This window comes from Gastrolobium bilobum, unplaced genomic scaffold, assembly GCF_033153095.1.
Source record: "Gastrolobium bilobum isolate Gb01-03AN ecotype WA unplaced genomic scaffold, APGP_CSIRO_Gbil_v1 utg357890, whole genome shotgun sequence".
NCBI lineage: Eukaryota > Viridiplantae > Streptophyta > Magnoliopsida > Fabales > Fabaceae > Gastrolobium > Gastrolobium bilobum.
Window position 1 is genome coordinate 1 of NW_026897003.1, and position 27,997 is coordinate 27,997.

Consider the following 27,997-nt stretch of genomic DNA (forward strand, 5'->3'; position numbering starts at 1 on the left):
CTGGAAATTCAGATTGGTCAGCTTGCCAAACAGATGGCTGAGAGGCCTCCAGGAACCTTTCCTAGTAATACAATTATTAATCCCAAGGAACAATGTAATGCCATCATTACAAGGGAAAGTGTGGAAATACCAATAGCTGCACCGAGTAGTGAAAAAGATGCAGAGAAGGAAAATCCTGCTGAAGAAAAAGTTGATGATCATGTCATAATTATTGGAGGACCATTAAATGACACCCCACGTAAAAAAATAATAAAGAAGCCTTCTTTAGAAGAAAGAATGAAAGCGTTGGGGGATAACCCGTATGTTAAGGCTCCTTATCCTCAGAGGTTACAGCAGAGCGAACAGAAGAAAAACTTCTCTAAGTTCTTAGAGATTTTTAAGAAGCTGCACATCAATATCCCTTTTGCGGAAGCTTTAGAGCAAATGCCATCATATGCTAAGTTTCTAAAAGAGATCCTAACCAAGAAGCGGAAGCTCACAGTAGAAGGATCCACTATTTTGACAGAGGAGTGTGGTGCAATCACACAGAAGAATTTACCTCCGAAATTAAAGGATCCAGGGAGTTTTAGTATCCCTTGCACGATTGGCTCGATGACAATAGAGAGAGTTTTATGTGATTTAGGTGCTAGCATCAACGTAATGCCATTATCTATGATGAAAAAGCTGGGAATCACAGAAGTGAAGCCGATCAATATGATTCTGCAACTAGCTGACCGCTCCACCAAGCAAGCATATGGAGTAATAGAGGACATACTTGTTAAGGTGGACAAGTTCATCTTCCCGATGGACTTTGTTATCTTGGATATAGAGGAGGACACTACTGTTCCCATGATCTTTGGGAGACCTTTCTTAGCAACCTCCGGAGCACTAATTGATGTGCCTAAAGGTGAATTGATCTTAAGGGTGGAAGGAGAAAGGGCTATTCTTAGAATGTTTGAAAAAGAGACTCCACCACCTACAACTCAGCCAGAGAAAATTTTCTTTATTGAGGAAAAGAAGGCTGAAGAAGAAGAAAATAAAGATCATAAGCCAGATGAGAGTTGCAAGCCGGAGGTGAAGATGGCAAACATCAAGACTAAGTATAGAGTTCTTGAGGCCAAACCTTCTAGCCCATATGCACGAGAGCACTATTACGGCAAAGCAATATTTATGATAAAAGGAATGGCATCATCTTTGAATTCCGGCTACAAGCCGCCATGATTAATGAAGCTGTAACGTCAAGCTAATGACGTTAAACAAGCGCTCTTAGGAGGCAGCCTAAGAATTTATCGCTTTTAAGTTAATTATTTTAGTTTATTTTAGGATGCCAGCAGATTTTATTTTCTTTTTAGGACCATTTTAGTTTTATTTTTCTTTTGTTTATCTATTTTGATTAGTGATGACTCTGGTGATGTACAGATTTTATTTTCTCACTCTGTTATGAGCATGATTGCTACTACTGACTTTATCTGATGATATTTTTGAGTTGATGTGTGCAGTTCTTTCTTTTTGATTTATTAATTGCTGAGGACAACAAATTCCTAAATTTGGGAATGGGGACGCACCACACCATATATATAGTAGCAGTAGTAGCAGTTGGTACAACTATGATCCCTGTGATGAGAAGAGCCGCAAATATTTTCAGGGAAAATTCTCTTCCTTATTCCTCTTCATTTCATTTCATTTTTTTTTTCTCTGTGTGGATTACTAAATCATGCTAAGTTAGAATTAGTCAGAAAAATTAATTTATGATGTGATGACTTAGAATATATTTTTTATTTTAAGAATAAACATTGATCGAGTTAGTCTAACAGTCAGTAAGAATAATAAAATTACAGTATGAGTGATTGAGAAAGAGCATAAATTACTGAATTGCACACATATAACCGTGAGGTTTGAGCCTAAACAGAAAAACTCTTTTTAGTGTGCATTTTACTGTTGAAAATATTACCAGAACTTGCTTTGTTTCTCCTTAAAGTAATTATTTGCATGCATGATTGAAATGATTGAGGCATTTTATTGTTTTAACTAGTTAGCCAAAAAGCCAACCATGATGATATCCTTTGTTTAGCCCCTTGAGCTTAAGCCTTTTTTGTTCTTAATACCTGTCATCTTAATTAGCCACTCTACATACACGTCTACCTTAAATAAAATTGGATTATAGAAATTTCATGGTAGGGTGTAAACATGAGTACTTCGTCATGTAATTCAAAAGTGGTGAAAAAGGAGGTTAGGCGAAGGGAGCAAAAGCAAAGGTTGAAAAATGGTGAAAAATTAATTCTTATTTATTGTTTCTATGCAAATAAAAGTGTTGAAAAATGAAAATGAAAAGGAGAAAAGTATTGTAGGTTGGAAAAAGAAAAGAAAAATACAGAAAAAGAAATAAAAGTGCTGAAAAAGAAAAAGGAGGAAGGAAAGGAGAAAAAGGATTATTTTTTGAGTGTTTACACTTTACCATGATCTTTATGTATTTAATTATTTTAGCTAATTTTTCCTTATTTATCTTACCTTCAGCCCAACCCCATTACAACCTGAATAAAGACCTCTTGATCTTTGTGCATGTGAATTAATTATGGAAAGTGAGAATATTATCAAGCTTATGAAAATATTGAAACAGTGAAAAATTGAGTGAAACAGTTACCCTTAGACAGATGAGTGAGGAGTGACTTGATATATCTAGTGAGGGATGTGTTAAAACTCAATGTTTATGCTTGATTGACTGAACTCATACTTCGATTTTATAACTTACTTACTTTCAAGTCTGCTTAGTTAATTGTCTGTTCTTAAAAATCCTATTATTTTTTGTCTAAGTCTGATCATTCATAAATTGATGTATTGCCTAGTTTTATATTAAGCATGCTTACATTATTCCATGTTTTTAATTCAATTCATTGCTGAGGACAACAATGAGTAAATCTGGGAATGTTTTGATAAGTGTCTAAGACACTATGTTTTATGGCTAAAAAGAGTTCAAATAATGACTAAAATAGTTAAAAATATAGTGTTAAAACAATAAAATAGTAAAACAGAATGAATTGTCAACAAATAAACAAATTCTAAATATTTGTTGTTGTTTCAGGTTGTTGAGACTGGAATACTGGAATAACAAAGTAACAAAACAAGGCAACGAATCCGCGGAGCAATGGAAAATCAGAAATGAAATAATAAATAAAATAAAAATTGTAACGCTAGCAAAGTTGCTAGCTAGAGCTAGCAAGTAGGCGAGTAGCTAGCAAAGTTGCTAGCTAGAGCTAGCAAGTGGGCGAGCAGCTAGCAAAGTTGCTAGCTAGAGCGAGCAAAATGGCCAGCAGCTCGCTAAGGTCTTAGCATAGGCGACCGATGGAGCGAGCGGATCAGCAAATTAAAGCCCATATTTTCCCTTTAAATACAACGCGAAGGAAGCCGTAAAAATCATTCTGGAACGCGGAGAAAGAAGGCACTTGAGACGAATCGAAGGAAGGAGCATAAGCGTAGCACTGGATCGTGGCAGAGGAGAAGGAAGGAGTCAACTCTGCACCATTGATCATCACTTTTAGACAAGTTTACCATGAACTCAGTTTCTTTTACAGTAGATTTTTATTCTGCATTTATAATTATGTCTAGCTAATTTACTTTCAGTAGTTAGGAAGATACAGAACCAATGGGTTCTTAGTTGATGTTTGTTTATTCTTATGAATTACATTCTTGTTTCTAAATTATGCAATCAATCTGATATTTATGCTTAGTTTTATTTATGACTTGATCACTCGTAAATAAACACATGAGTCATATATGACAATAGGGATGTTGGTATGTGATTCTGATTGGTTGATTGCTGGAATTTACATGATCTAGAGATAGACTTGTGAATTTTATAACTGTGAGTTCTTGCGTTAATGCTTGTTTTATGAAAAAGTACTAAGGGATTAGGCTTTGGATTAGAATAAAGAATTAAATTACCAAGGGATTGGGATTTAGTTAGTTATAGAAAGAGCTGTTAATAATTTAATCTTGAATGTAATCGTAAGAGTAAGCAAACTCGTTAAGAAACCATTGGGGAAGTTGAATCCTAACTACGCCTTTTTATTGAAAACTTAAATCAATTTATTTTAGCTTTAATTAATTCTGAATTAAATTTCTAAAATATTAAAAACCAAAAAAATAGGTTTATAAATTCTGTTTTTTACTTTAATCACAATATTCTCAAGAAAACCTTTAATGATCGATCCAACTTTAATTAAATAAATAGATTATTGCTTGGTCATCAGTCCTCGTGGGATCGACAACTCTATTTTATCACTTTATTACTTGTACGACCGGTGCACTTGCCGACCGAGTTCGTCAACATCAACCACAACCGCTACCTTGGCAGAATCGTTAGACAACCTCAGTCCCCTCACTGCTTTGTCTAAGATTTCTCTAAAGCCAAATTTCCTCGGGTTTTTCAGTGGAGAATAACACTATTTTTCTCTCGTTTGTTGCTCTCTCTGTCCCCATGTCTATAAAAGCACTCAGGAACAGAACCATACAAAGTATTGAATAGCATTCAAATAAGCACCAACTCATACACTGTCCCTCACTTTGGACGCATCTACACTCATTGACAAACCCTTTGTAAGAAACTACCAAAGAGGGAGAAGAGAATGACCATTGGAGCAGCTCAAGTGCTGCTTCGATGTGTCTTTGATGCAAGCATATCTGTGCATAGCATGGAGATAGAGCGGAGACCATACCACAAAAATTGCAGCTGTGAGCTGCACAATTTAAAGCACGGTTGCTCTTGTGCTTTCCAGCAGCAAATGATAGGCTTCACCAAGAGACGGTCATGGAGTGATTGCTCCCTCTCCACAAAGGCTTCAAAATCTTCTTCCTTCACCGAGGTAACAAACCATGGAAATATAAACAAGGATCGCTCATACAATCATAGATGATGAGTTTCTTCCAGAAGAGTTAGAATTAGAAGTCGGAAGATACAAAACAGAAGCATCCCCAACATCTGTATTCTTTTTCTTTTCTCTTGGAAGTTTATGTATTCATGTAACAATACTCCTTAAGGACAATGAAATTGAAACAATATGAAATTGTAGGAAACTATGCTTGACGCCATGAATCCCATGATAGTTTAACTAAGCTGAGTGAGATTATCTTTAAAAGAAGACAAATCCTCCTTGACATTTCTGGAAATGTCTAAAATCTTTGTGGGCATCTGAAGCAGAAAGAAACAGATATGTTCACAATAAGAATTCAGTTTGTATAACTGACTTACAAGTGACTCTGCCATACCATACCAATGTTTCAGTTCACTGCCTGTATTTATAATGTCCTAGCTTTGTAATGAATGAACTAAACTAAAGATTTCGAGTTTCAACATTCAAGTCATTCATTATGTTCACTTCAGGTTTTATGCATCATCCTTTCCTTTCAAAGAATTTGTGAGTATGATTTTACATACACCAGTCCTCTGGGATAATATAATATATACAGGGAAAGAAATTATGGCAGAGAAGGCATAAGGGAAGGCTTTGCAACTTTTAGCTCCCCACAGTCACTTATATAGACAGTTGTAAGAGGCCTGTTCCATATGCCACGAGCATTCTGGGCCCTTTCATCTCCAAAAAATTCAGCCAAGTCATTAAATTGGCGAATTCGTTCAGATGGTTGGTATGTGGGAATGGAAGCTATGGCTGTGACGACATCCAACCCTGCAATTAGATTCAACTAGGAGCTGAGCACTGCCTTTGTTAATAAAGATTATAATTACGATTCATATAATCAGTCCCCAAAAGGATCAAATGTTTCAATATTTTAACAACTCTCGTGTCATTATGTCAACAGGTTGATACACAACATGTTTTATGCATAAAATAGTGGTATAATTATTCAATAACCGTTCTCACCAGGTTTAGTTACAATATATGAATGAACATGTGAACTCCAAATCACATCAGGACAAAGTAGGAAACTCAAACTACAATAAAAGAACTCCACACCAATCTAAACATTAAGCTTATTTATATGGATTTTTCCACTTGTGTGATTCTTCCATAGTTCATTACTTCATTCCTAACGTAGGACTCATTATTTATCCCTCACACTTCAAATTTCCAACATGATGACTAGGGTGCTAAACAAACCAGGGGCCTTTGGCTCGGCTCGTGAAGACCTGAGCTTATATGTCTAAAATTGGTTGTTGGCACCAGGCCTGAACCTGAATAAAAGCTCGTTTATTAAAAAGGCCATAGGCTCCAATTCAAAAGCTCGGCCTCACAGGCTGGCCTAGCATATTATTTTTATTTTTATTTTTATATTTTTTATACTACTTGTACTAGCCTTCTCTTTCTCCTCAATCCATTTCACACCCCATTTTATTGGTTAAACAGAGTTTTTGAATGACTTTGTTCTATATTATGCTGATTGGATATACATTGAATTTATGAATATTTATAGAGTTACTAGTGTTGTTGATTGTATATTCTGTTTAGATAAATTTTTGTTGTCTAATTTTTTTTTAAACAGGCTGAACCAGACTTTTATTTTTTTGTAAATAAGTCAGGCCACATGTCAATAATTTATAACAAGTAACAGGCTTCTTTGCCTCACACATTTAACATTTAAATACAGGCTTCGCCTTTTAAGACGAAGCTAGGCTCGTTAACCTCTAATGATGACAACACCAATATTGTGCCAAATTCCCAATTCCCTTCAAGGAAGTTCTATTCTTTTCAATTTTCTGTTACCTTAAAAGAATGTTGATTCCGAAATCTCATAACAAAATAACATTCTAAGGAAGCCCAGTAACTCAATAACGAGAACAGTGAAAGACATGAACACAGAAAAAGAGTTACCTTCAAGCACGGTTCCAAAGACAATGTTCTTATTATCGAGCTGGGGGCAAGGGCCAGGTCCAGTGGTAATAAAAAACTCAACGTTTCGATAACTGGGGTCAAGCTTTATTTGATCGTCGTCGTCGTTTTCGGATAGCGAGAGCGAAACGACGCCGGGTCTGGAATGGGAGAGGGAAAAGGCCCTGGGGTCCACCGTTTCGGTGTTGCGCGCCAAGTCATGCGGCGGCCGGACCTCGCCCTTGTCGGGGCGGCCCTGGCGGCCGGCGAGGAAATAACGGCCGGGAAAAATCTTGTGGACGAGTGTGTTCTTGTAGGAAGAGGCGTTGGAGTTTGAACCAACGCACAGGGACTTGAAGTTGGAGACGGTGAGTGGGACCAGGTTTCCGTACAGGCCCAAAACCACACGGCCCAAAGGGGTGGAGTCCGTACAGAGGGTGGCCACGTTGTCGCCGAGGGTACGGTTGGGGAGGAAGTAGTTGGGGCAGAGGCTGAAGTCCATGAATACGCGGTCCGTGATGGTGGTGTTGGGTGGTGGTGGTGGTGTCGTGGTGGAGGCGGAGGAGAGGGAAGGGAAGGGAGGGAGGGAGAGGGTGGTTGTCGTGGTGGAGAGGAGGAGGAGGGAGCGGCGGGGGAGGCGGAGAGAGGGAGGAGGAGGGGTTGGTGGTGGTGTTAGAGAGTATGCCATGAAGCCGTCGTGACCGTGTTCATTCTTCGCTTTGCTCGTGCAGCGGAGAACTTGCTGAACTGAGAGTGGGGTCCACCTTGGATTACATAAAAGATAATGCAACCTGCTACCACTTCAGAAATTGCCAACAAATATTGCCTTTATTTTTATTTTATTTTTCTAATTAGTTTTCATGACAATGTAAATGATTTTGCATTGATATGATTTTTTTGTTTTGTTAAGGAATTTACATTAATTTAAAGGAAAATACTACTCTCATTTTACATGAGATAAGTTATTTCATGTTCTCTCACTTCAAAAATTGCATCCCCTCTCTCTTTTTTTCTTTTTCTTTTTACTTCTTAGTGGTAACCTCACTTGGATTCTCTCTATAGCATAAGAGAACTATTCTCATGTGACAAGAGAGTAATATTCCCCTAATTTAAATCATGTATTTCACGGTGTTATTTACTTCAAAAAATAAATAAAGTAGAAAAAAAATCGTAAGTATAGAAGTAAAAGAAATAAAATTCTTTTGAATAGAAGTGCAACAAGAAGGGTGAAAAATCATGTTTTCAACTGCATGTTGGAAGTTATCTTATAACTTGAATCGATTATTGACTCGGTTAAAGTAGCGAGTCACAGAGTTATCAGTTAAATCGTTAAAATTGAATAAATAAATATAAAATTATATTTTATATTGAAAATTAAAAAATATATATAATCTAATATAATGGTATTGTTTTGATATAAGCAGTTAGAAAAAATAATCATATTTATATTTTAGGAAAAAATTCACCAATGGTTCTATAATTTATTTCAGAATCAGTTATGTTCATATGATTTTTTTATCGCATATGCCTCTGTAGTTTGTAAAAGAATATATTTTTTTATTACATATGTCCATATGATTTTTTATTTTCTACAAATTACATGAGCATATGTGATAAGAAAAAAAGACAGAGACATAGGTGATTCTGAAATAAATCATAAAGGCATGTGAACTTTTTCGGGGTGTTACAAAACATATGTGATAAGTTTTATCGCATATGCCGGGTGCACATGGGATGTTACAAAACATATACAAACTATACATATGCATGATTATGCTGATAGAAATATTTTACCCTGGATCATGTATATGATTATAAAATACTTAAACAATATGAAATCAAAGTTGGGATTGTGTGTACCTTATTGGATCGTCACAAAGTCGAAAGATTGAAAGGACTACATGCCAGATCTTCCTCTCTATCACCTATTTCGATAAAGGCAGCCTCAGCGATGGGAGCATGATGGCTTATGGAGCTTAACTCCAATATTTATAGGCTAGAGAGGGGACCTAGCTAATAACCTAGAAAAGAGTCTGTGTCCACTGGATCCACCCATCATGGAAAACCAGGGTCACACTAAAGCCTACACTGCTGCCCAACTAGGCCCAATAACAACAGATGCCAGAAGCCCAATTCAATGTGATCACAATGAGCTAGTTACAATAATAATATTGAAATATCCATTAACTCGATTAATTTTAAATACAAAACTAATTAATTAATATTGCCCATAAAATAAATTTCTAACATTCTCCCACTTGGGCTATATTAATTAATTTAACATTATTTTGAAAATCATTTTATTTCGAAAACGACTCTATCGGGTTAATAACTAAAAAATAATTTTACGTGGCCACAATTTTGAAAAACAATATTCCAATTTCAGCATCTCAACACAATTCAATCCAACATAATCTCCTCATAGGAATATGGCGATCAATATACCGAAAATATCATAGCATATGACCTTCCATACTCACATACAATGAGTATTATATCTTCATGAATCAAGGCCTAGTAGTGTAGTAAGAATTAGTGCCAAAATGTGATCAACAATGTGACACACTAATTCTTATCGGTCCTCAATGTAATTTCTCAACAACATGAAATTACATTAGTGCAATTTCCAAGCAACATGAAATTACACTCTGTAATGCAACTTCTGAACAACATGAAATTGCATTACCACAATTTCTAAACAACATGAAATTGCACTTCTTGATACGATTTCTCAACAATATAAAATCGCATCACTGCAATTTCTAAACAACATGAAATTGTTTTGCTTAAATAAGCCAGTATGTCACAGTACAACATGAGATCTCAAAATTTGTGACATCCAATCACCTTTAAGCTCACAACATGCTTAAAGATATTATTCCATACATATATTTCTTAGTCGACAGGAGAAATAATAATAATGATGATCATCATCAATTACGTAAATTCAAACAAATATCACAAAATAATTATCAGTTTGCATAGAAAAGAAACAAACTAAATATGACTCCCACTAACCAAAGGAATAAAAAAAAAATCTAAAATATTCAAAAGCAAGCATTGAGTATTACTCCCACTAATTAAGGGAATCAAAAGATTCTAAAGAACTCGTGTTCTATATACAAAAGAAGCTACTCTAAGGTCTTTCTTTTCAAAACTTTTAGATAAAAGGCTATTGTCTTATTCAATAAATCAACATATTACTAGCAAATAAAATGTCATCTACATAAAGTACTAAGAAAATATATTTACTCCCACTTACTTTCATGTAGATGAATCAATTAATGAGCATACACTGGCTTCAGAGATCTGTCCCCTTTGGGCAGATAGATCACCTAGACCAATGCACCTCCAATAATTTTATTACAGTTAAGCTTCCAATTAAAACACACAATAACCCCCTTTGGGCAGGAAATTGCATGAAATAACTAGAAGCACTCCTCAATAATTTTTTTGTATGTAAATAGTTCAAGCGGAAGCATACAATCCAATAAACAAAATATTACAGCATGCAACACAGGTTGAGAGTACAAAATTATACAATAATATCAAATGAGAGCTAATTTTTCAATACATTTTGCACCAAAATATACCCAAAAATAAAATAAAATTCATAATTGATAGAATTTAACACAAGTTAATCTTTATCACCAAAAGTTATACACATAATGTAATAAATTAATCATGAGCAATAACAAAAATAATTAAATATCATAGACTCCCCTTTGGGCAGAGTATATAATATATAATTATTTTTCATCACATGAAGATTTAACAACGGAGAAAATTATATACAATTGTCTAAAATTTATCCCCTTTGGGCAGATAAATTTTATAAATTATATATCTCCTTAATTCGAACATAAATGCATCATATGTGATTTTCAAGAAATTTATCCCCTTTGGACAGATAAATAATTTTCAATTAGATATTCCCATCAATAATATTTATCTTCATGTAATTTATTATTATATATTAAAAATTCCCTTTGGGCAGATAATTAACATATAATAATTATTAAACAACAATAATATCTCGTGAACCAAACATGCTCAAACAACATGAAACACTTTTCCAATATGTGTTTCTAAAAATTATTGCATTTGATAGAAATATTTTACCCTGGATCATGTATATGATTATAAAATACTTAAACAATATGAAATCAAAGTTGGGATTGTGTGTACCTTATTGGATCGTCACAAAGTCGAAAGATTGAAAGGACTACATGCCAGATCTTCCTCTCTATCACCTATTTCGATAAAGGCAGCCTCAGCGATGGGAGCATGATGGCTTATGGAGCTTAACTCCAATATTTATAGGCTAGAGATGGGACCTAGCTAATAACCTAGAAAAGAGTCTGTGTCCACTGGATCCACCCATCATGGAAAACCAGGGTCACACTAAAGCCTACACTGCTGCCCAACTAGGCCCAATAACAACAGATGCCAGAAGCCCAATTCAATGTGATCACAATGAGCTAGTTACAATAATAATATTGAAATATCCATTAACTCGATTAATTTTAAATACAAAACTAATTAATTAATATTGCCCATAAAATAAATTTCTAACATATGCGTCATGCTACCAAATATTTATACAGTCATCCGAAAACATCTTAAATTAACATCTACTCAGTTGGCCACCTGACCACCTTATACGAGTCTCTTGCCATGCGAGAGCTCTCCTGGAGCATCTGGAGTACCTGAAACATGTTCCCAAATAGGGTGAGATTAATCATCTCAGTAAACTCAGGATTTATGGAATAGTCTCCACCCATAAATTCTCTTCGTACATGAAAGGTCAGATACAGAATACAGCAAAAAATCATGTAATCATAACTAACATATGACATGCAAGAGCTTTAGTCCTCCCTCGCCTTGTGACCATGTTTGAGTTAACTTGAGTGGATTAATGTTTCTTACAAAATGACAAGAGCATCAGACCCAAGATTTCATAAACTGAATCATTAGGTTTGAAGCTTTCAATCGACAAGTGCATCTGACCAAAGGTATTATCAGCTGAATCATTATCATGTTCGAAGCTTTCAATCAGCAAGATTAAGATTCTCGAATTTGGTTCTCCACCACGAACAAGTCTCTGATGATGTCATCTTTGGTATGCTTCACACCACTTTTCTCAAGTTGTTGGTTTACACCTGTTAAGAAAGAACAAGACTTATTTGAGATAGCAGAAAAGGTGGAAGTGGCTGTGTATCTTATCTACAACGTGAGGTTAACGAGATTGAGATATAGGTAAGTATTATTTGTTACGTTTACATAATAGCATTCAATCAGTGAAAATAAATAAGACAAAAACAAAGGAAAAGGAAGGCATGCGGAAAAATGCATATTTTTACTCCATTATTTTCAAGATCGTTGTTGTTTGTCCACTGACTTTCATCTCTAGTATTCTTGATATTTTTATCACTTCCGGTCTATTGCGTTGGCTTTTTACACACTTTTAGCCTACTCTTACTTTTTGACGTTTTACAAACCTGTCTAAAGATATTTTTTTGGGAAAAATATAAATTTACAACTCTTTAAATCTTTGAAATAGAAGTAACATTTGTTTGCAAGTATATAATAGGATGTGTATTTTACCATATATATATATATATATATATATATATATATATATATATATATATATATAGTAGGAAGTGTAATTTCATGAGACCGTTCATATTAAAAATAAAGTAAATGAAAAACATCTGTGAATGACACATTTGCAAAACCATAGCTAAATTAAAGATTGATTAAACAACAAAAAATTTTGCCTGTCATATCAATTCCTACTTCCATCATTGGTGTAGAGTAGTGTAACATATTAATTATAAGTAGAGTAGGGTAATGTAATGCAGTGTAACATATTAATTTAATTAACTATATTATATGTGGGGGTTTATATTTTTGCAGCTTCTGTACGTGCAGCAGTGAAATACTTGTCGTATATATACGTGAAAGCATTAAATGTGAGTAATCATAACCATACAAAAAATGAAAACATTAAATATGAGAAATCATAACCATACACCTGTCATTGCTATACGTAAAGTAGATGTAGAAATAATTTTATCTTATATGTGTAGTAGGGGTGTTTGCGGTCTGGATTGGATCGGTTTTAAAAGCAAAAATCATTTGATCTAATCCCTTCGGTTTGATCATGTGCGATCCATTCGGTTTGGATTTTTTTTCAAATCCGATCCGATCCAATCCAATTTTTTCGGTTTGGATTGGATCGGTTTTCGATTTTTTGAAAATCCTAAAATTTGTTTCATAATTATTGTGCAAATAACATCTTTTGTATATATTGACTTTGTAATTTTTTTGAAATACAAAAGCATCAGTAAACGATAATATTTTTTTTAGGTAATGAGATATGAAACTCTACACAGATAAAATCTTATTAATGAGATGTGACTAGATTTTTTCTTGGGTTTAGTTGATGGGTTAATGGATCTTGGGTTTAGAAATTTTTGAGCTATGAATGGAGAAATGACCAAGTAGGTAGAGGGAAATTAATATATTGGATCGGTTTGGATTGGTTCGATTTTCATTAACAATCCAAAAACCGATTCAATCCAATTAAAATTTGCGATTTTTTTCGATTTTTCAGTTTTTCGGTTTATGCGGTTATCGATTTTTAGGTTCGGTCACCGCGGTTTGAATTAGTTTGGATCGGTTGATGAACATCCATAATGTGTAGTGTTGATTATTAAAATAAGGGTTCATTTTTTCTGCAGTAAGCCCAATACGATGTCGTTTTGGGGCAAAAATCATGGTGTTTTTGTAATTTTAATTTATTTCAGGATTATTATAGTCTTTATAATTATAATTTTTTAATATTTCAATCCCAAAACAACATCGTTTTGGGAGTAAATGCAGATAACTTATCTACAGAAATATTTTTCTGTTAAAATAATAATTAATTTGTGCAATAATTAATACTTTAATTTCTTTGTTAGAGTATTTATAATTGCACCACCGACTATTACAACAGGAGGAAATTCATCAATAATATCTCGTCAATCCTTCTATCTCGAACTAAGTTTAATTAGCTTTTTTTTCTTGGTACATTAATTAGTTTTAATTTGAACGGATATGATAAGCATACTTAACCCAAATTTTTTAATTAAATTAGATCATGTGAATCAAATCATTAGATTAACCTAAATCTATAATTACTCCAATAATTTACCAACACCGAACCCACCTTATCTTGATGGGCGGGCCGATAGAAAATGGGATTGTACAAACATACAGTACAAGACTACCAGTATGGGCAATAAGGGAGGCAAGAAGTGCGAGTAAGGTGAAAGTTGAGTGGATCCCACAAGTTCAGGTAAAGGCCCACACCGATCAATCCAACCAAACACCACAATCCCAAATTGACAATCCCAAACCCTTCTTCCTTTATTTGAAGTTTTTGTCTTAACTTAAAAGGGACCACGAAACAGTCGCGCGTGACCTCTGTCTCTGTCTGCGTGCATCTCTCTCTCTATGTGTGTCCACCCACGCAATGCTCAGCCGCCGGCACCTCTCTTTTCCCCCTTCTGATATTCATATTCAGCTCAACACAACACAACACAACACAACACAGTTATGTTATAGCCCCACACTCCCAACACCCTCAGTGCCCAATGTTTCAGTCTTTTAAATGTGTATCAACTTGATTCGTTCACAATTGCCTCGCGCTTCTAAATCTTGCAGTACTATGTTGTGGTCCAAGAAACCTCGTTAGGACACGTGTCGACCATGGGTGCTCATGTCGCTTTCGGGTTGGGTAGTGGCCAGCCCACAACACTGCCACTCCCCCCTCATACGTCGTTTTGGGTCCGTTGAGAATATATGAGTGAGTGAGAGAGAGAGAGAGAGCATTAACAGTTTTGAACTATCTTACGATTAAAGAGAAATCTAGATGAACAAGGTAACTGAAAAAGTAACTTGTCACTTCCAATAAATCTATCACAAGAAACACAAAAAGTGTCCATCAAATTTTTGTTACTAATCTTGTGCCAATCCCTACCATCACCTATTGCCACCCTATTTTATACTCTAAATGTGACCTAGCACTTCCTAAGTGAACCATTCCTGTTTTTTTATGCTGTATGAAAAAGAAAGGTAAGGGGGAATAGGACTGATTCATCTCAAAGAAAAAGTCGTCCTCATCTTTCAATTAGTTCAAACAGTGAAACAATTTTTTTATTTTTTTTAAATATCTTTCCCCATCGCTAAAGAAAAAAATGAAAACAACACGTCGGCAAACTGTGTACTCTTCCGGAACCATATCCTAAAAGATTTAAACAAGAAAGTATAATAATGACACAAAACATTAGTTAAAAATGCAAATAGTATTATTTTATTAAGGGTCATTAAACAAATAATAATGTCATTAGCTGCCCCCAACATCATTGATCAATCCTTGTCTTATTACAAGAAAATCTCCAATAAGGTGGTACCACAAATCCCTCCACGTTATCATCAATCCCACCCTTGATTTGTTTTCTCTCCTTCGATCTTCGTGTCTTCCCTTCAAAAAGTCTCCCCCCTTAAAAAAGTGCTTTTCCAAACCTCTTCTTCCTTCCTTCCTTTCACCGCCCCTACCTTTCACTCCCCCCTCTCCTCACCGTGATTTTTCCCACTTCAAGTTCTCAACTTTCAGCTTTTTTGTTCTGCTTTTCCATCCCAGTCTCATGAAATCCATTCAAATGTAGTGGCAGTGGGAAGAACAAGAATTTTTTTTTTTAAACAAAAAAAAAAAAAAAAAAAAAGTGCTTATGCAAAAATGGCTTTTCAGGACCATCTACCCCACGAAATCACTTTTCAGCAATTCACGGACGAGCAACAGTTAAGTCAGGGAAGAGACATGCAGAGGCTTCTACCTCTCTCTGCCGGCGGAGGCGGCGGAGGAGCAGCTCCGACGTGGCTCAACAACGCGGCGACCCTTCGGCAACAGAATTTCCTCCACTTGCAACCGGACTCAACAGTGCAAAACGACGACGTTCGGGGCATGATGGGGTCAGAGAAAAGCATGGATCGGAACCGGACGGAGAGTAATTGCGAATCGGAGGATTTGGCAGAATACAAAGCAGACATTTTGGGACACCCTCTTTACGATCAACTGTTATCGGCTCACGTTTCGTGTTTGAGGATTGCCACTCCCGTTGACCAGCTTCCTCGGATCGATGCTCAGCTTCAACAATCGCAGCGCGTGGTTGACAAGTACTCTGGCCTTGGAAATGGAGTTGTTGATGAGAAGGAACTTGATCAATTCATGGTTTGTCTTTTTACCTTATCTCAAAACCTATTATTTTTCTACCTTTTATCATTAATCCTATTATTCATGTGTGTTGTCCCACTACGTTAATTGAATGATTTGATTTAAGGTTGTCTTCGTTTCTTGTCTAGTTTTTTTTTTTTTTTTTTTTTTTTGTGTTCTTGGTGTGTAGTATTAACTATTGAGCTTCTTTTTCCTCTGGGAATTTGTTATGCTTTGACAAATGTCGTTAATTCTAGCGTTTGTTAAATCGCAAACGTAAGATCTTTTATCTTTTTATTTTTTTGAATAATTTTTTGGCCCCTTGTTATGCTAAGTTTAGACCTTCCGTTTTTGATTTTTTGAAGTTTGTTGTTTAAAATAAAAATAAAAATAAAAATAAAAATAAAAGGAGGGGCGCTATCAATTAGGGTGGATCAGTTAGATGATTGTAGGTGCTAGGTGCAGAATTCACGAAGGAAAAGTAACAATTTTTAATGATGGACTGTAGTAGGACCAGCGAGTCAGTGAATCTGATTTGTCCTGGTGTAGCGCCACTTGATGGTACTTGATGGTGTTGAGGTGTTCCCTTTAATTTAAGAGTGCTTTTCTTCTAGAATCTTCATGTTGTCATAACCTTCCCCACTTGTTCGATGGTTCACTTCGTTTTTTTCTTTTCTTTTTGGCTGAAACTTAATTTTGTGGTTTAGTTTTTGAGTTCTTGTCGAATATGTTCTTAGATACCAACTCGAAGTTCTCTCGACCCTTTCTCCCTCGTTTACGTTACTTGTTTTCCCAAGTACAATAATGAAGCAATAATGGGACCTTGTTCATTCTATACTAATTCGATATGTACAACTTGTCCTGAAGTCGGTGGCAGTTTGGGAATCTTCTTGTTAATGCACAAATCAATCTAATTTGATTCATTTTCAACGTTCGTTGAAACTTGTTACTAACTTCAGACAATGATCGGGGAGAGGCAAAGATGATAAAATTTTTAATATTGAATAATTTTTAAAATTTTACTAAAAAAGAGAAATAATAAAAATATATTCTTTAGCACACTCTTTATAATTACATGAATTTTATATAAATATTACTTAATAAAAAGTGAGTTCAGGTTATCTAATGAGAGCATATAAAAGAGTGTTAAAAGTGTGTTACTATCTTTCCTTTTCTATTAATGCTTGTTCTTGCATTGACTTAGACATCATGATCTAGCTTATTACTAAGTCACTTATTCAAGTTTACCTTATTACTGAATTACAGGAAAATTAATCATTTATTGACATTTTGCACCATATATAATCAATTTCGTTTATCTTCTTCTGACTGTTCTAGTTTTCTCCTTATTACTTTCGAATATTGTCTCGAGTTTACTTTTTAAGAAAAATGTCCTTATTTATATATGAAGCTCCTTAATTTGTAAGTTTTGCTCTTATCTTTGTTGTAGACGCATTATGTTCTATTGCTTTGCGCTTTTAAAGAACAATTGCAACAACATGTTCGCGTTCATGCCATGGAAGCTGTTATGGCTTGCTGGGAGCTCGAGCAGTCTCTACAAAGCTTGACTGGTAAGTTTCAACTATAACAAAAGTCTTTGTTTGAATCCTCCATGTTATTGTGTCTTTTAAATTATCACTCTCACAAGGAAGGAGTAAAATAAAATTGAAGGAACGGAAATAAAAAAGTATGAATTGGAAAGCTGCACAACCAACAGGGTGCTAGCCTTCCCCCCCCTTTCCAAAATGTCACCCCGTTGATCCATATTTTTAAGAATTTAATTTTGATCCAACTTGAGAGAGGGACTTTCGCTAATGGAGACAAAAATCTTATGTTTTACCCTTGTTATTGGATGCATAAAAGTTGAGTGAATAAATACAAATAAAAAAGTGGAGTAAATAAAAATGAAAAAAAATAAAATATTCTTTTGGTAAGGAAGGATAATTATACATATCAAAATAAATAAAAGTTGCTTTGCATTTTAAAGTAATGATATTTGCACACTAAAAATCGATAAAAAAAAAAAAATGTTAAAACGTGTTTTTTTAAATCTTATCATTTGAAAAAAGTGTGATGTAATAATAATATAAATTTTTTAGTGTGCACATTATTTCTAAACCTATTAAGGTTTTTATATTGGTGGTACAATGAACCTTTTATGAAAGGTTTTTTCCTTGCATGCAAGCGTGTTGACGGAGAGGAACATGATCTATAGTTTCAGAATACAGGAGCCATGTCATTGATCTTTGAGCTTCGGCTTTCCATTGCTCACAAGGGTGTTAGCAACATATGTGACCAGGAATCAGTTATTGTAGTTTAATTTGTATGTACGTGTAAAAACTAAAGAAACAATGACATGAATTGGGATACAAATTTAAGATTCTAATGAATAACTTGTATGCAGCCTCTCATAGAAAAGTACTTGATTAATCGCACATACACAATATAGATGGAAAAGTTATATGTAATGAAGCTATATATATGATGCATGAACAGGTGTATCTCCTGGGGAAGGAACTGGTGCAACTATGTCCGATGATGAAGAAGACCAGGCTGAGAGCAATGCAAACTTATACGAAGGAAGCATGGATGGTGCTGATAGTCTCAGCTTTGGCCCTCTTGTTCCCACTGAAAGTGAAAGATCTTTGATGGAGCGCGTGAGGCAGGAGTTGAAGCATGAGCTTAAACAGGTAGTTAACAATATTACAAAATATATATATTGCAATGCATGAATGAGTGAATCATTGAAATTAGAATGCTTATCCCAATTTCTTGCTCTTGATTAGGGTTACAAGGACAAGATTGTGGACATAAGAGAAGAAATTCTACGAAAGAGAAGAGCGGGGAAGCTTCCGGGGGACACTACCTCTCTTTTAAAAGCTTGGTGGCAGTCACATTCTAAATGGCCCTATCCAACGGTAAGTTTAGGCATGAATTCTTTGAGGTATCACAATTTTAATTTATCATAGATGACAACCCTTAGATGCTATTAGAATTAATGGTTAATAAAGGATGTAAGTGTTTTTTAGACTTACATTAGTATAAAGTTGATCATTTCCTATATATTTTTTTATGTATCAGTTTTAATTTATTGGAGATGAGAAACCTTAGATCAATCAGAATAAACGTTTAACAAAGGGTGTAGAGTTTTTGAAGACTCACATTAGTATAAGTTATTATTATCTTTATATACAGGGGCAGATTATTTTTACATTGGTGTAACAAAGAAATTTTATATTTATTTTTGGCTATTGATCTGGCTCAAAGAACTAAAGAAATAAAGTTGTTAAATATATATGGGATTAATGACAAAGATTGAAAAATATAACTTACACCAATATAAAATGATCTTATAGACCTTTTTGACCATAATGATGTGAAAAAGGAAATATTTTCCTTCATTGATCCAAAATCCAAACATTTTGTCAAAATAATTAAGTGAGACGCGCATGGGAGTATACCCTCTTAAATCGCACATAGGGAAGGTGTGCTATTTGTGCAAAAGCGGATACGTGCCTATCACGTGGCACGTGCTGCAAGTCATTCATAAGAGGTGTGCGTGATCAAATCAAGACGGGGAAGATGCGTGACTTGTACAAAAGTGAATGTGCTCTGAACACCACATGTATTCAAGTGCGCACTCAATTTTGTGTAAATCGCATATCATCCTATGAGCAACTTGAATGCACATACCGGCATAAAACAAATGTTTAGGCTTTTGGAAAAATATTTATTTTTTCATATTAAATGGGTCAAAAGCTCCATATACATAGAGAGATAGATACAGGCCGGTGTCAATTCATATGTAAACCACCTTTATTTTCAAAGTTATCTACAATATATACTTTTTCAGCACTAATGATGAATATAGTATATCGTTAATGTAGGAGATAACTATGACTCGTACATTGAGTAGCACAGTATTATAAGTTTATTGTCCTAATATATGTACCTAACTAAGAATGGGTCTACATATGTTGATATTGATGGACATTTGTCTCTTCGATAATTGCTGATATTTTAGTTGCACTCGTGAATGTACTTTTAGGAAGAAGACAAGGCTAGGTTGGTGCAGGAAACAGGTTTGCAATTAAAGCAGATAAATAACTGGTTCATAAATCAAAGAAAAAGGAATTGGCATACTAACCCTTCGTCCTCTAGTGGCTCCAAAAGCAAGCGTAAGAGGTGGGTTAATAGTTGCTTAGCTGCTTCTTATTTCAAATCATGTCTTATTCTTTATATCTTTATTGATGAATAGTTTTACTTTTGGATAGTAGTGGTGCAGGTGAAACAAGTAACCAGAGCTTCATGTGAATGGACACCTGTTTTAAACAGGACCCAAATATATATATATATATATATATATATATATATATATATATATATCAGTATTCTTCATTTTATGCGACAATGGTGGAGATTGATGGGACCAGAGCTTACAGAGAAAAGCATGAAACTGAAATAGTGGAATATGGATGTTAAAGCGGAATTTATGATACCAATCACTGTTTAGAAATAGTATTTACGTTGTTCAATTACAGAAAAACCTAGTATTGTTGTATATGAGGCTGCTGCTTGATACCTGATATTTTTGCAGGCACAATGTATTCGGGGTTTAATGGGTATCTATAAAAGCATGCTGATACATATATATATATTTGTAATGCATTGCTTTGAAAAGAAAATGTACTGCAAATTTCATGATCGGTTCTGTTTGTTACATACATGGGTTTGTACAGCTGGTATGTCATATGTGTGAATTAGAAAGCAAGCATACAACTCTTGTACTTGCGCAATCCAGTATATAATTTTTTAATGTTTAGCTTCCATTGAGTTCAACGTGCGATTACTTCATCTAAAGTTAGCCGTAGAAATATATATATATATATATATATATATATATATATATATATATAGACCACAAGGTACTTTTGAAATTAATGTTCTATGCATGAACAATTTCTCTCACTGACCTAACAAAAATACAATTTATATAATATTCATAATTTTATCTCTCTCTGTCTCTTCCCTTCTTTTTCTGTCATTGGCTGCTGTCATTTGATTTCATGCGATGTCCTGTGTAAATAAATTTTTAGTGCTAGTTTTATGAGTTATATGAAAATTGGTTAAAGTCTTAGGATATCAAATTGAAAAAATAAAAATAAAAATTTATGTGTGCAATACCACCAGTTAAAAGTGACTGTTTGAATTTCAAAATTGAAAATTTGATTATAGGATAAACATTTTTGGAGAGACTTTTGATCTTAGGTTGAAATTGCAAAAGCAATATATATATATAGGGACAGGGATAGTTATAGGATCAACTCACACCAATGGTTAAGATTTGGAGTAAGATTTATTATTTTTATTCAGGTGTAAATTGATCCTATATTATATAGGGACAGGATCAACACATATCGGTGTAAGAATATAAATTTTATATCAAATTTTAACCGTTAATTTTTGTGAATCTAATAGTTGTGATTTATTGAGTTTCACACATTAATTAATTATTAGTTTCTAATAAATCATAACCATTAAATACACAAAAATCAATGGTTAAAATTTGATGTAAAACTTATTATTCTTACATTGATATAAATTAATCCTATCTAACATATATATATATATATATATATATATATCAAATAAAAAAAAGAAAGAAAAGGTAAATATGGCCCTTTCATTAGGGATGACAGTTCACATAAGGGGGTCATGTTCGTATTGTATTGAGATCTGACACAAACATGAATACATTTGACATGAAAACAATGCGAATTTGAAAATATGTCAAAACCTTCAATACAAATATGAGCTTTTTATTTTGTGAATTAACATGATATGACACCAATTTGTACTTGAAAAAACCAGTTTAGTTCATGAATTACTTTTTAAAATCCAATTTTTTTTAGGTGTAATTTAGTTCACGTACAATTCAATTCAGTTATTTTGGTTATTTTGCACATCCCTACATGAAAGTGGTCCCGATATAGAAATATCATATCATTAAACTCTAGAAATATGAGGGGAAGAGATGAAGTAATATTTGTGTATATGTTATTGCTTTTAAAAAAGACCATGAACCAGAAGTTCACTAGCCTAGATGCTTTAAGCATACTCCTTTCTTCAACTTGTACGTTGATGTGAACTTGATGTTTCTTATTTGCGCATTTTTTGTTGTACTATATATGTCCATATACCTCCTCTTTAGCATCCTAAAATGGGGCCTCAAAGATGACTGAGCATTTATTTGAGATTTTGAGATTCATAGAATCAAGTACTTCGAGCCCCTAATGGATGACTTGCTTATTACACAATTCACTAATTAAATATTTATTGAGGGACATTTCACGACATTAGGAAGAGAAAGTTAGAAGCTTGGTCAATCTTGAGAAATTTTTTTTGAATAAAAAATAAAATAAAATGAATTATTTTGGCCCACATACAAGTATAACAGAACTTGAAGTTTGAAATATCATAAACTTGCAAACTTTTAAGAAGACAAAAACCATATGTATTTACTCATCAGAATGGAGTGAATAATTCTCATATTCCTGTAGAGAATGCATCACTTAAAGTGGAGATTCCAATGGGACAAAATATGTTTTAGTTTAGTCAATACCAAAAGCATGAATGACCTGTAGGGACTAAAGGCATAAATCTGCAAAAAAGAAAGAAAGAAAACAAGTCACTCATCACTCATTCTGAAGAGGTTAATCCCGAAAAAATAAAACTTAGTGAAATAAATGCAGTTGATAATTACAACAGTCTTGAGATTAAGGAACGGCCAAATCTGGATGTCATGGGAAACAACGAAGATTTAGTTGATGTAGACATATGTAATAAACAATATTGATACAGGGGAAATGTGATAAAATTATTACTGTCATCAACGACTCATTTGCTTTCTCAATAGCTCTTGCTATCTCGAGATAATCTGGATATATAACCAAAACTATTCATGAATGCTAGAAGCATTCTGACGGGAATGAATAAAAAGAGGCAATTAAGGAAGAACAAGTGTTTTCCCAGAGTCCCGATAACAATTATTATGTTTCTTATTCTCCCGTAATGGATTTTATTACAATCCTTTACTTGATCAATATGGAAACTATGATGCATCTTAAGATGCATTTAATGGACATTGTAACTATAGGGTCACTTGATGATAATATTTATATAAATATCCCTGAAGGATTCCCATATTGGGAAAAATGAAAATCGCAGCATATATGTTTAGCATTAAGTTGCAAATATCATTGTATGGTCTAAAACATATTATTGTATCAACATGGAAATCACTCATTTTCCAAAAAGGTTATTTTATTGCACTAATGTAACTATATAAGTGCCTCAATAATGGTCCGTTCACTAGAAGTGAATAAATATCCATTTAGACCTAAAGAAGTTAACCAAAGAGGATTAATAGCTGGAGCTCCTTATCCTAAACTGTTGGACAAGTGGCCTCAAACTCAAGAGGGGGGAAATTTTCACAAAATGCCTCACTTCCATTCTTGAAAGCGATTTTCTTGAGTTAATATAATTTGGCACAAGCAAAGCTTAGAGAATAGAAATTAATACAAGCAAATAGTATGTAATGTGGAGATATAAATAAGTTCAAGTAATCAAAACATGCTAATGTAAAGAGATAAAGAGTTAGAGAGATTGCAAACACTATATATCCTGGTTCGGTCACCACCACCGTGACCTACGTCCAGATTGAAACCGCCCGTTCAACTTTCCACTAATTATCAAGCTTCAAGGGTGTTTGACAAACCACTACAACCTTCAAGAATAAAGATTCTTGAAACATTTACACTTCCACTCACTTACTTAGGTTATGAGCAACCTCTTTCACTAGGGTCTCACTACCCTCAACACAAATGAACAGAATGAGAGTATTTAGAAAAGGATTTGTACTCTTGAAGTACAGATTATACAAGTTGAAGCTTATAGGTATTGATCAATGACACAAGAATAAAGCTCAAAGATGATTTATGATCAAGATGATGGAAAGTAAGCAAATGATGTGAAATAAAGCAAGAATTGTGATTTTGAAAGGTGTCCCATCAAGGGGAACAGTGATCACTATTTATGGAGAGCCTTCATGACTCTTTGCACACTCCTTTTCGCAAAACTAGCCGTTTATAGCCGTTATACTGCTTACTGTCCAGTAAGTATTTGAATACTATTCGTGAGGTATTCGAATACTTCAACTGGTATTCAAATACTTTTCTTAAGGTATTCGAATACTTTATTCTCAGCACAAGTATTTGAATACAATCAAGAGAGTATTCGAATACTTTCTCGACAGAACATCAATTATGCAGTTTTATGAGTTGTAAAGCATACCTTTTAGTCTCTAATCACTTTTAATGTATTTCCTTGACTTGTATAGAATGTTTTGAGGTTATGAAATATGTCAAGGGTCTTTTTCATAATAATTAAAGCTTTTTAAGTGATAGATGACATGGATAATGCATGCATAGAGTAAAATATCCTTTGAGCTCATTTATGCATCATTAATCAATTACCTTTACATTTAGATCTAAGCTCTCAAGAGCATGATTCAATCTTGATCTTGTGTGTTGAATGATTTGCTCTTAAAAGTCATAGGAAATGGAAATGCAAATCATGATAAATAAAGTCATAGGCATCATTAAAAGTCAACATCCAACCAGATAATATAAGTAAACCCAAAAAGCAAAAGTCAGCATCAGAGGTCAGTGACATCAAAAAGATAGAGATGCATAAGGAAGGTGATTGCGGGCGTCATATCTCCGATGAGCCAGGAGGAGAGAGGCCCTCAGTGTCGTTATCCTCGTTAAGCAGGCCAAGATGATGCTCGATGCAGGTGAGACGACTGTCCATGGTGTCGTTCATGTCAACCAGATAGTCCATGATATCGTCTAGAGTGCAAGGACGTCGGTCAAGGGCACGGGGAGGAGCCTGAGGGATAGAAGCATCCGCAGTAGCAGGAGCATCAGCAGGAATAGCATCATCATGAACAGGAGGAGCGTCCTCATCCGTAGGATCAGCAGTAGGAGCAGTGGAGGAGTAGATCCACTCGCCTGCTACATGGCGAAGGCCACACTTTTTCAGCTGTGTACTTGCAATTCTATGATTGTTCTTTAAGGATGTCTTGGCCTCTCCATTCATGGGAACCTGGCTATACTCCATAATAGCTTGGACAAGCATAGGGAATGGTAGTGGAGAAGTCTGATGATTATGAGCTGCGAGCATGATGCGGCTGATGGTGTCAAGCCAATAGATGGTTGCCCTATGAAGAATAGCTCACATGAAAAACAAGTCAGTGTTAAGCACCACAGCATGATTACCCCCTAGGTGAGATGACATGAGTGATAAGATAGTGGAGAATCCGGTTAGGCACTGTCAGACATAGAGGAGAGAACATGACCATGCCAAGTTTGTAAATGCCTTCTCTAACAATGGATCAGACGAATTCTGCTCTCTGGTATTCCTCATAGCCACGGTAGTCAGAGCCATCAAACTCGAGATCGCCAAAGCGAACAAAACCAATAAGGTTGGTCCAATCCTGTGGATAGATTTTTATAGTGACATCCTTGACCTTGGATTGCAGCACACATTCGTTGTAGCTCAGATTTTGATAGAAGGCCCAAACCATGGGTGCTACAAACGGGCGATGAAGCTCAACAAATCCCACCAAATGGACCCTCTCCGGAATGGTAGTGATCTCAAATCCTTGCTCCACAAAGAAGGCAGAGTCGAGGTATTTGGGCTCAATGATGGGTCGGCGGAGATAGTAAGTGGAAAATTTATTTTGCTGAGCACTGTTATCAGGGAAATAGCGGGTAAAATCAGCGGCCTCAGCAGTTGGAAGATCAGGGATAGATTTTGAGCGAGTCTAACGCGGAGTGGATGAGCTAGCCATGAGGGTACCTGAAGATTAGAACCCACCATAAAGATTCAGTGGACAGAATCAAGCATAAATCAATCAAAAATAAAGCATAGTGATTCTGTGTGATGATAATATGGTGATATAATGGATAGGCAGTTAGAGATTATACAGAAACCAAGATTTGACAAATGCAGCACCAAAATAATAGCAGAAAAGCAAACTGCAGCATGTGGTATTCAAATACTTTTATTGGTATTCGAATACTATTATATCTAGTATTCCACTACTTGGTGACTGGTATTCGAATACTCTCTGTGGAAGAGAGGTATTCGAATACTTCTAGAAAGGTATTCAAATACTTTCTTTGAAGGAGAAGTATTCGAATACTTTTCTGAAACAAAAAAGTATTAGGATACTTATTCACCCGTATTCGATTACTTATGCAATACACAACCAGTAGACACGAACTATTTCGGAGAAAATGGTCCAAACGTCAGACAAGCATATATGAGAGTTGTAGAGAAAGCAGCATGGAGAAGGAAAAACAAACAACTGACCTAAAACGCAACTGACCTAATCAGAATAATAACACAATCAAATTTGATGTATATCACGATGAACGCAGTTGAAAGAGTTGAAGAAATAAAATCAGAATAAAATCACAATAATACCAATAACCGAATACCAAAGCCCTAAACCATTTGAGACATTCAAGAAGAGAGAGAGGATAGGGTTCAAGGAGTCATACCTGTGAGAATTCGAACGGAAATGAAATAAAAATTAGAACCAGAGTCCAAGAACTCAATTGCTTGACTCGCTTGTAGGCAGAGAGGAGACCGAGGGGAAGGTACTTAGGGCACGGTGAGAGAGAAAAGGGAAAATAGGGTTGGGTATTCGAATAAAAACCCCAAATCAGAGCAATAAATGCAGGAGTATTCGAATACTTTTCGTAAGGTATTCGAATACTTTCTGTGAGAGAAAAGTATTCGAATACTTTTCGTATGGTATTCGAATACTTTTTGTGAGAGAAAAGTATTCGAATACTTTCCGATTGGTATTCGAATACTTTCTGGAGAATGAAAGTATTCGAATACTTTTGTAAAGTATAGTATTCGGATACTGCAGTACAGAATGCAGTAAATGGACAGGAACAAAACTAATTTTTGCAAATTTTTCAATTTATAAACGTTCAAATGAGTGATAATTGATGCATTTTATGATTAAATCCATGCATAATGATAAGTTACCTTAATATGCATACCTCCAAGGGTGTGATTGGAACTTCAACATTAAAGGCTTACATCTACCCAGGTTATTTATTCCAATGTTCTTTCCAAGATATCAAGTACATAAAGTACCTGCAAATAAACTTTGGGGAAAGCTCCGATGCTCAAGTTAGTGATTAAGATATGATAAGAATGAAAGCATGTATATGTCTACAAGCATGATGGATCAATTAAGCCAATTTCTCATCTTAGGTTTGTGTAGACATCCTTGGAGAGAGGTTTTGTAAAGATATCCGCTAATTGCTTGGAGGATTCAACATGTTCTAAAACACAATCACCATTTTGTACATGATCTCTTATAAAGTGATGACAAATATCAATATGTTAAGTTCTTGAATGCATAATGGGATTTTTGGTTATGTTGATAGCACTAGTGTTGTCACACCTAATAAGGATATGATCAAGATCAAGCCCAAAGTCCTTAAGTTGTTGTTTCATCCAAATAATTTGTGCACAACAACTACCGGCCGCCACATATTCCGCTTCGACCGCGGACAATGCCACACTATTTTGTTTCTTGCTATGCCAAGAAACTAGTGAACAACCAAGAAAGTGGCAAGTTCCACTAGTGCTTTTCCTATCCAATTTGCAACTGGCAAAGTCGGAATCGGAATAACCTATAAGCTCACATGGAGCTCCCTTTGGGTACCATAGTCCCACTTGGGTATTGCCTATAAGATATCTCAATATTCTTTTTACGACAATTAAGTGTGATTCTTTAGGATTGGCTTGAAATCTAGCACACATGCACACACTAAACATAATA

General features: G+C 34.9%; 3 protein-coding genes across 5 annotated transcripts; 2 read left to right on the top strand and 1 right to left on the bottom strand.

Moving 5' to 3' along the window:
• The first annotated feature begins 33 nt into the window (after positions 1-33).
• Positions 34-1,452, top strand: LOC133303300 (uncharacterized). The gene is made up of 2 exons (XM_061503188.1): positions 34-932; positions 1,377-1,452. Exons 1-2 carry the CDS (start codon positions 34-36, stop codon positions 1,450-1,452), a joined length of 975 nt encoding a protein of 324 aa, XP_061359172.1.
• Positions 1,453-5,135: 3,683 nt separating this feature from the next.
• Positions 5,136-7,584, bottom strand: LOC133303301 (peptidyl-prolyl cis-trans isomerase CYP28, chloroplastic). The gene is made up of 2 exons (XM_061503190.1): positions 6,804-7,584; positions 5,136-5,660 (listed from the first exon to the last, which is right to left on the bottom strand). Exons 1-2 carry the CDS (start codon positions 7,486-7,488, stop codon positions 5,452-5,454), a joined length of 894 nt encoding a protein of 297 aa, XP_061359174.1. The 5' UTR covers positions 7,489-7,584; the 3' UTR covers positions 5,136-5,451.
• A 7,729-nt stretch (positions 7,585-15,313) lies between these two features.
• LOC133303299 (homeobox protein knotted-1-like 4) lies at positions 15,314-20,850 on the top strand. Of its 3 annotated transcripts, XM_061503187.1 has the most exons (7): positions 15,314-15,658; positions 15,719-16,083; positions 17,516-17,636; positions 18,562-18,755; positions 18,852-18,983; positions 20,114-20,250; positions 20,343-20,850. In XM_061503187.1, exons 1-7 carry the CDS (start codon positions 15,592-15,594, stop codon positions 20,377-20,379), a joined length of 1,053 nt encoding a protein of 350 aa, XP_061359171.1. In that variant the 5' UTR covers positions 15,314-15,591; the 3' UTR covers positions 20,380-20,850. The 3 variants fall into 3 exon arrangements, with proteins under 3 accessions (XP_061359171.1, XP_061359170.1, XP_061359169.1); XM_061503186.1 differs by having other exon boundaries at positions 15,315-16,083; positions 20,343-20,848; XM_061503185.1 differs by having other exon boundaries at positions 15,315-16,083; positions 20,340-20,847.
• The last annotated feature ends 7,147 nt before the right edge of the window (positions 20,851-27,997 follow it).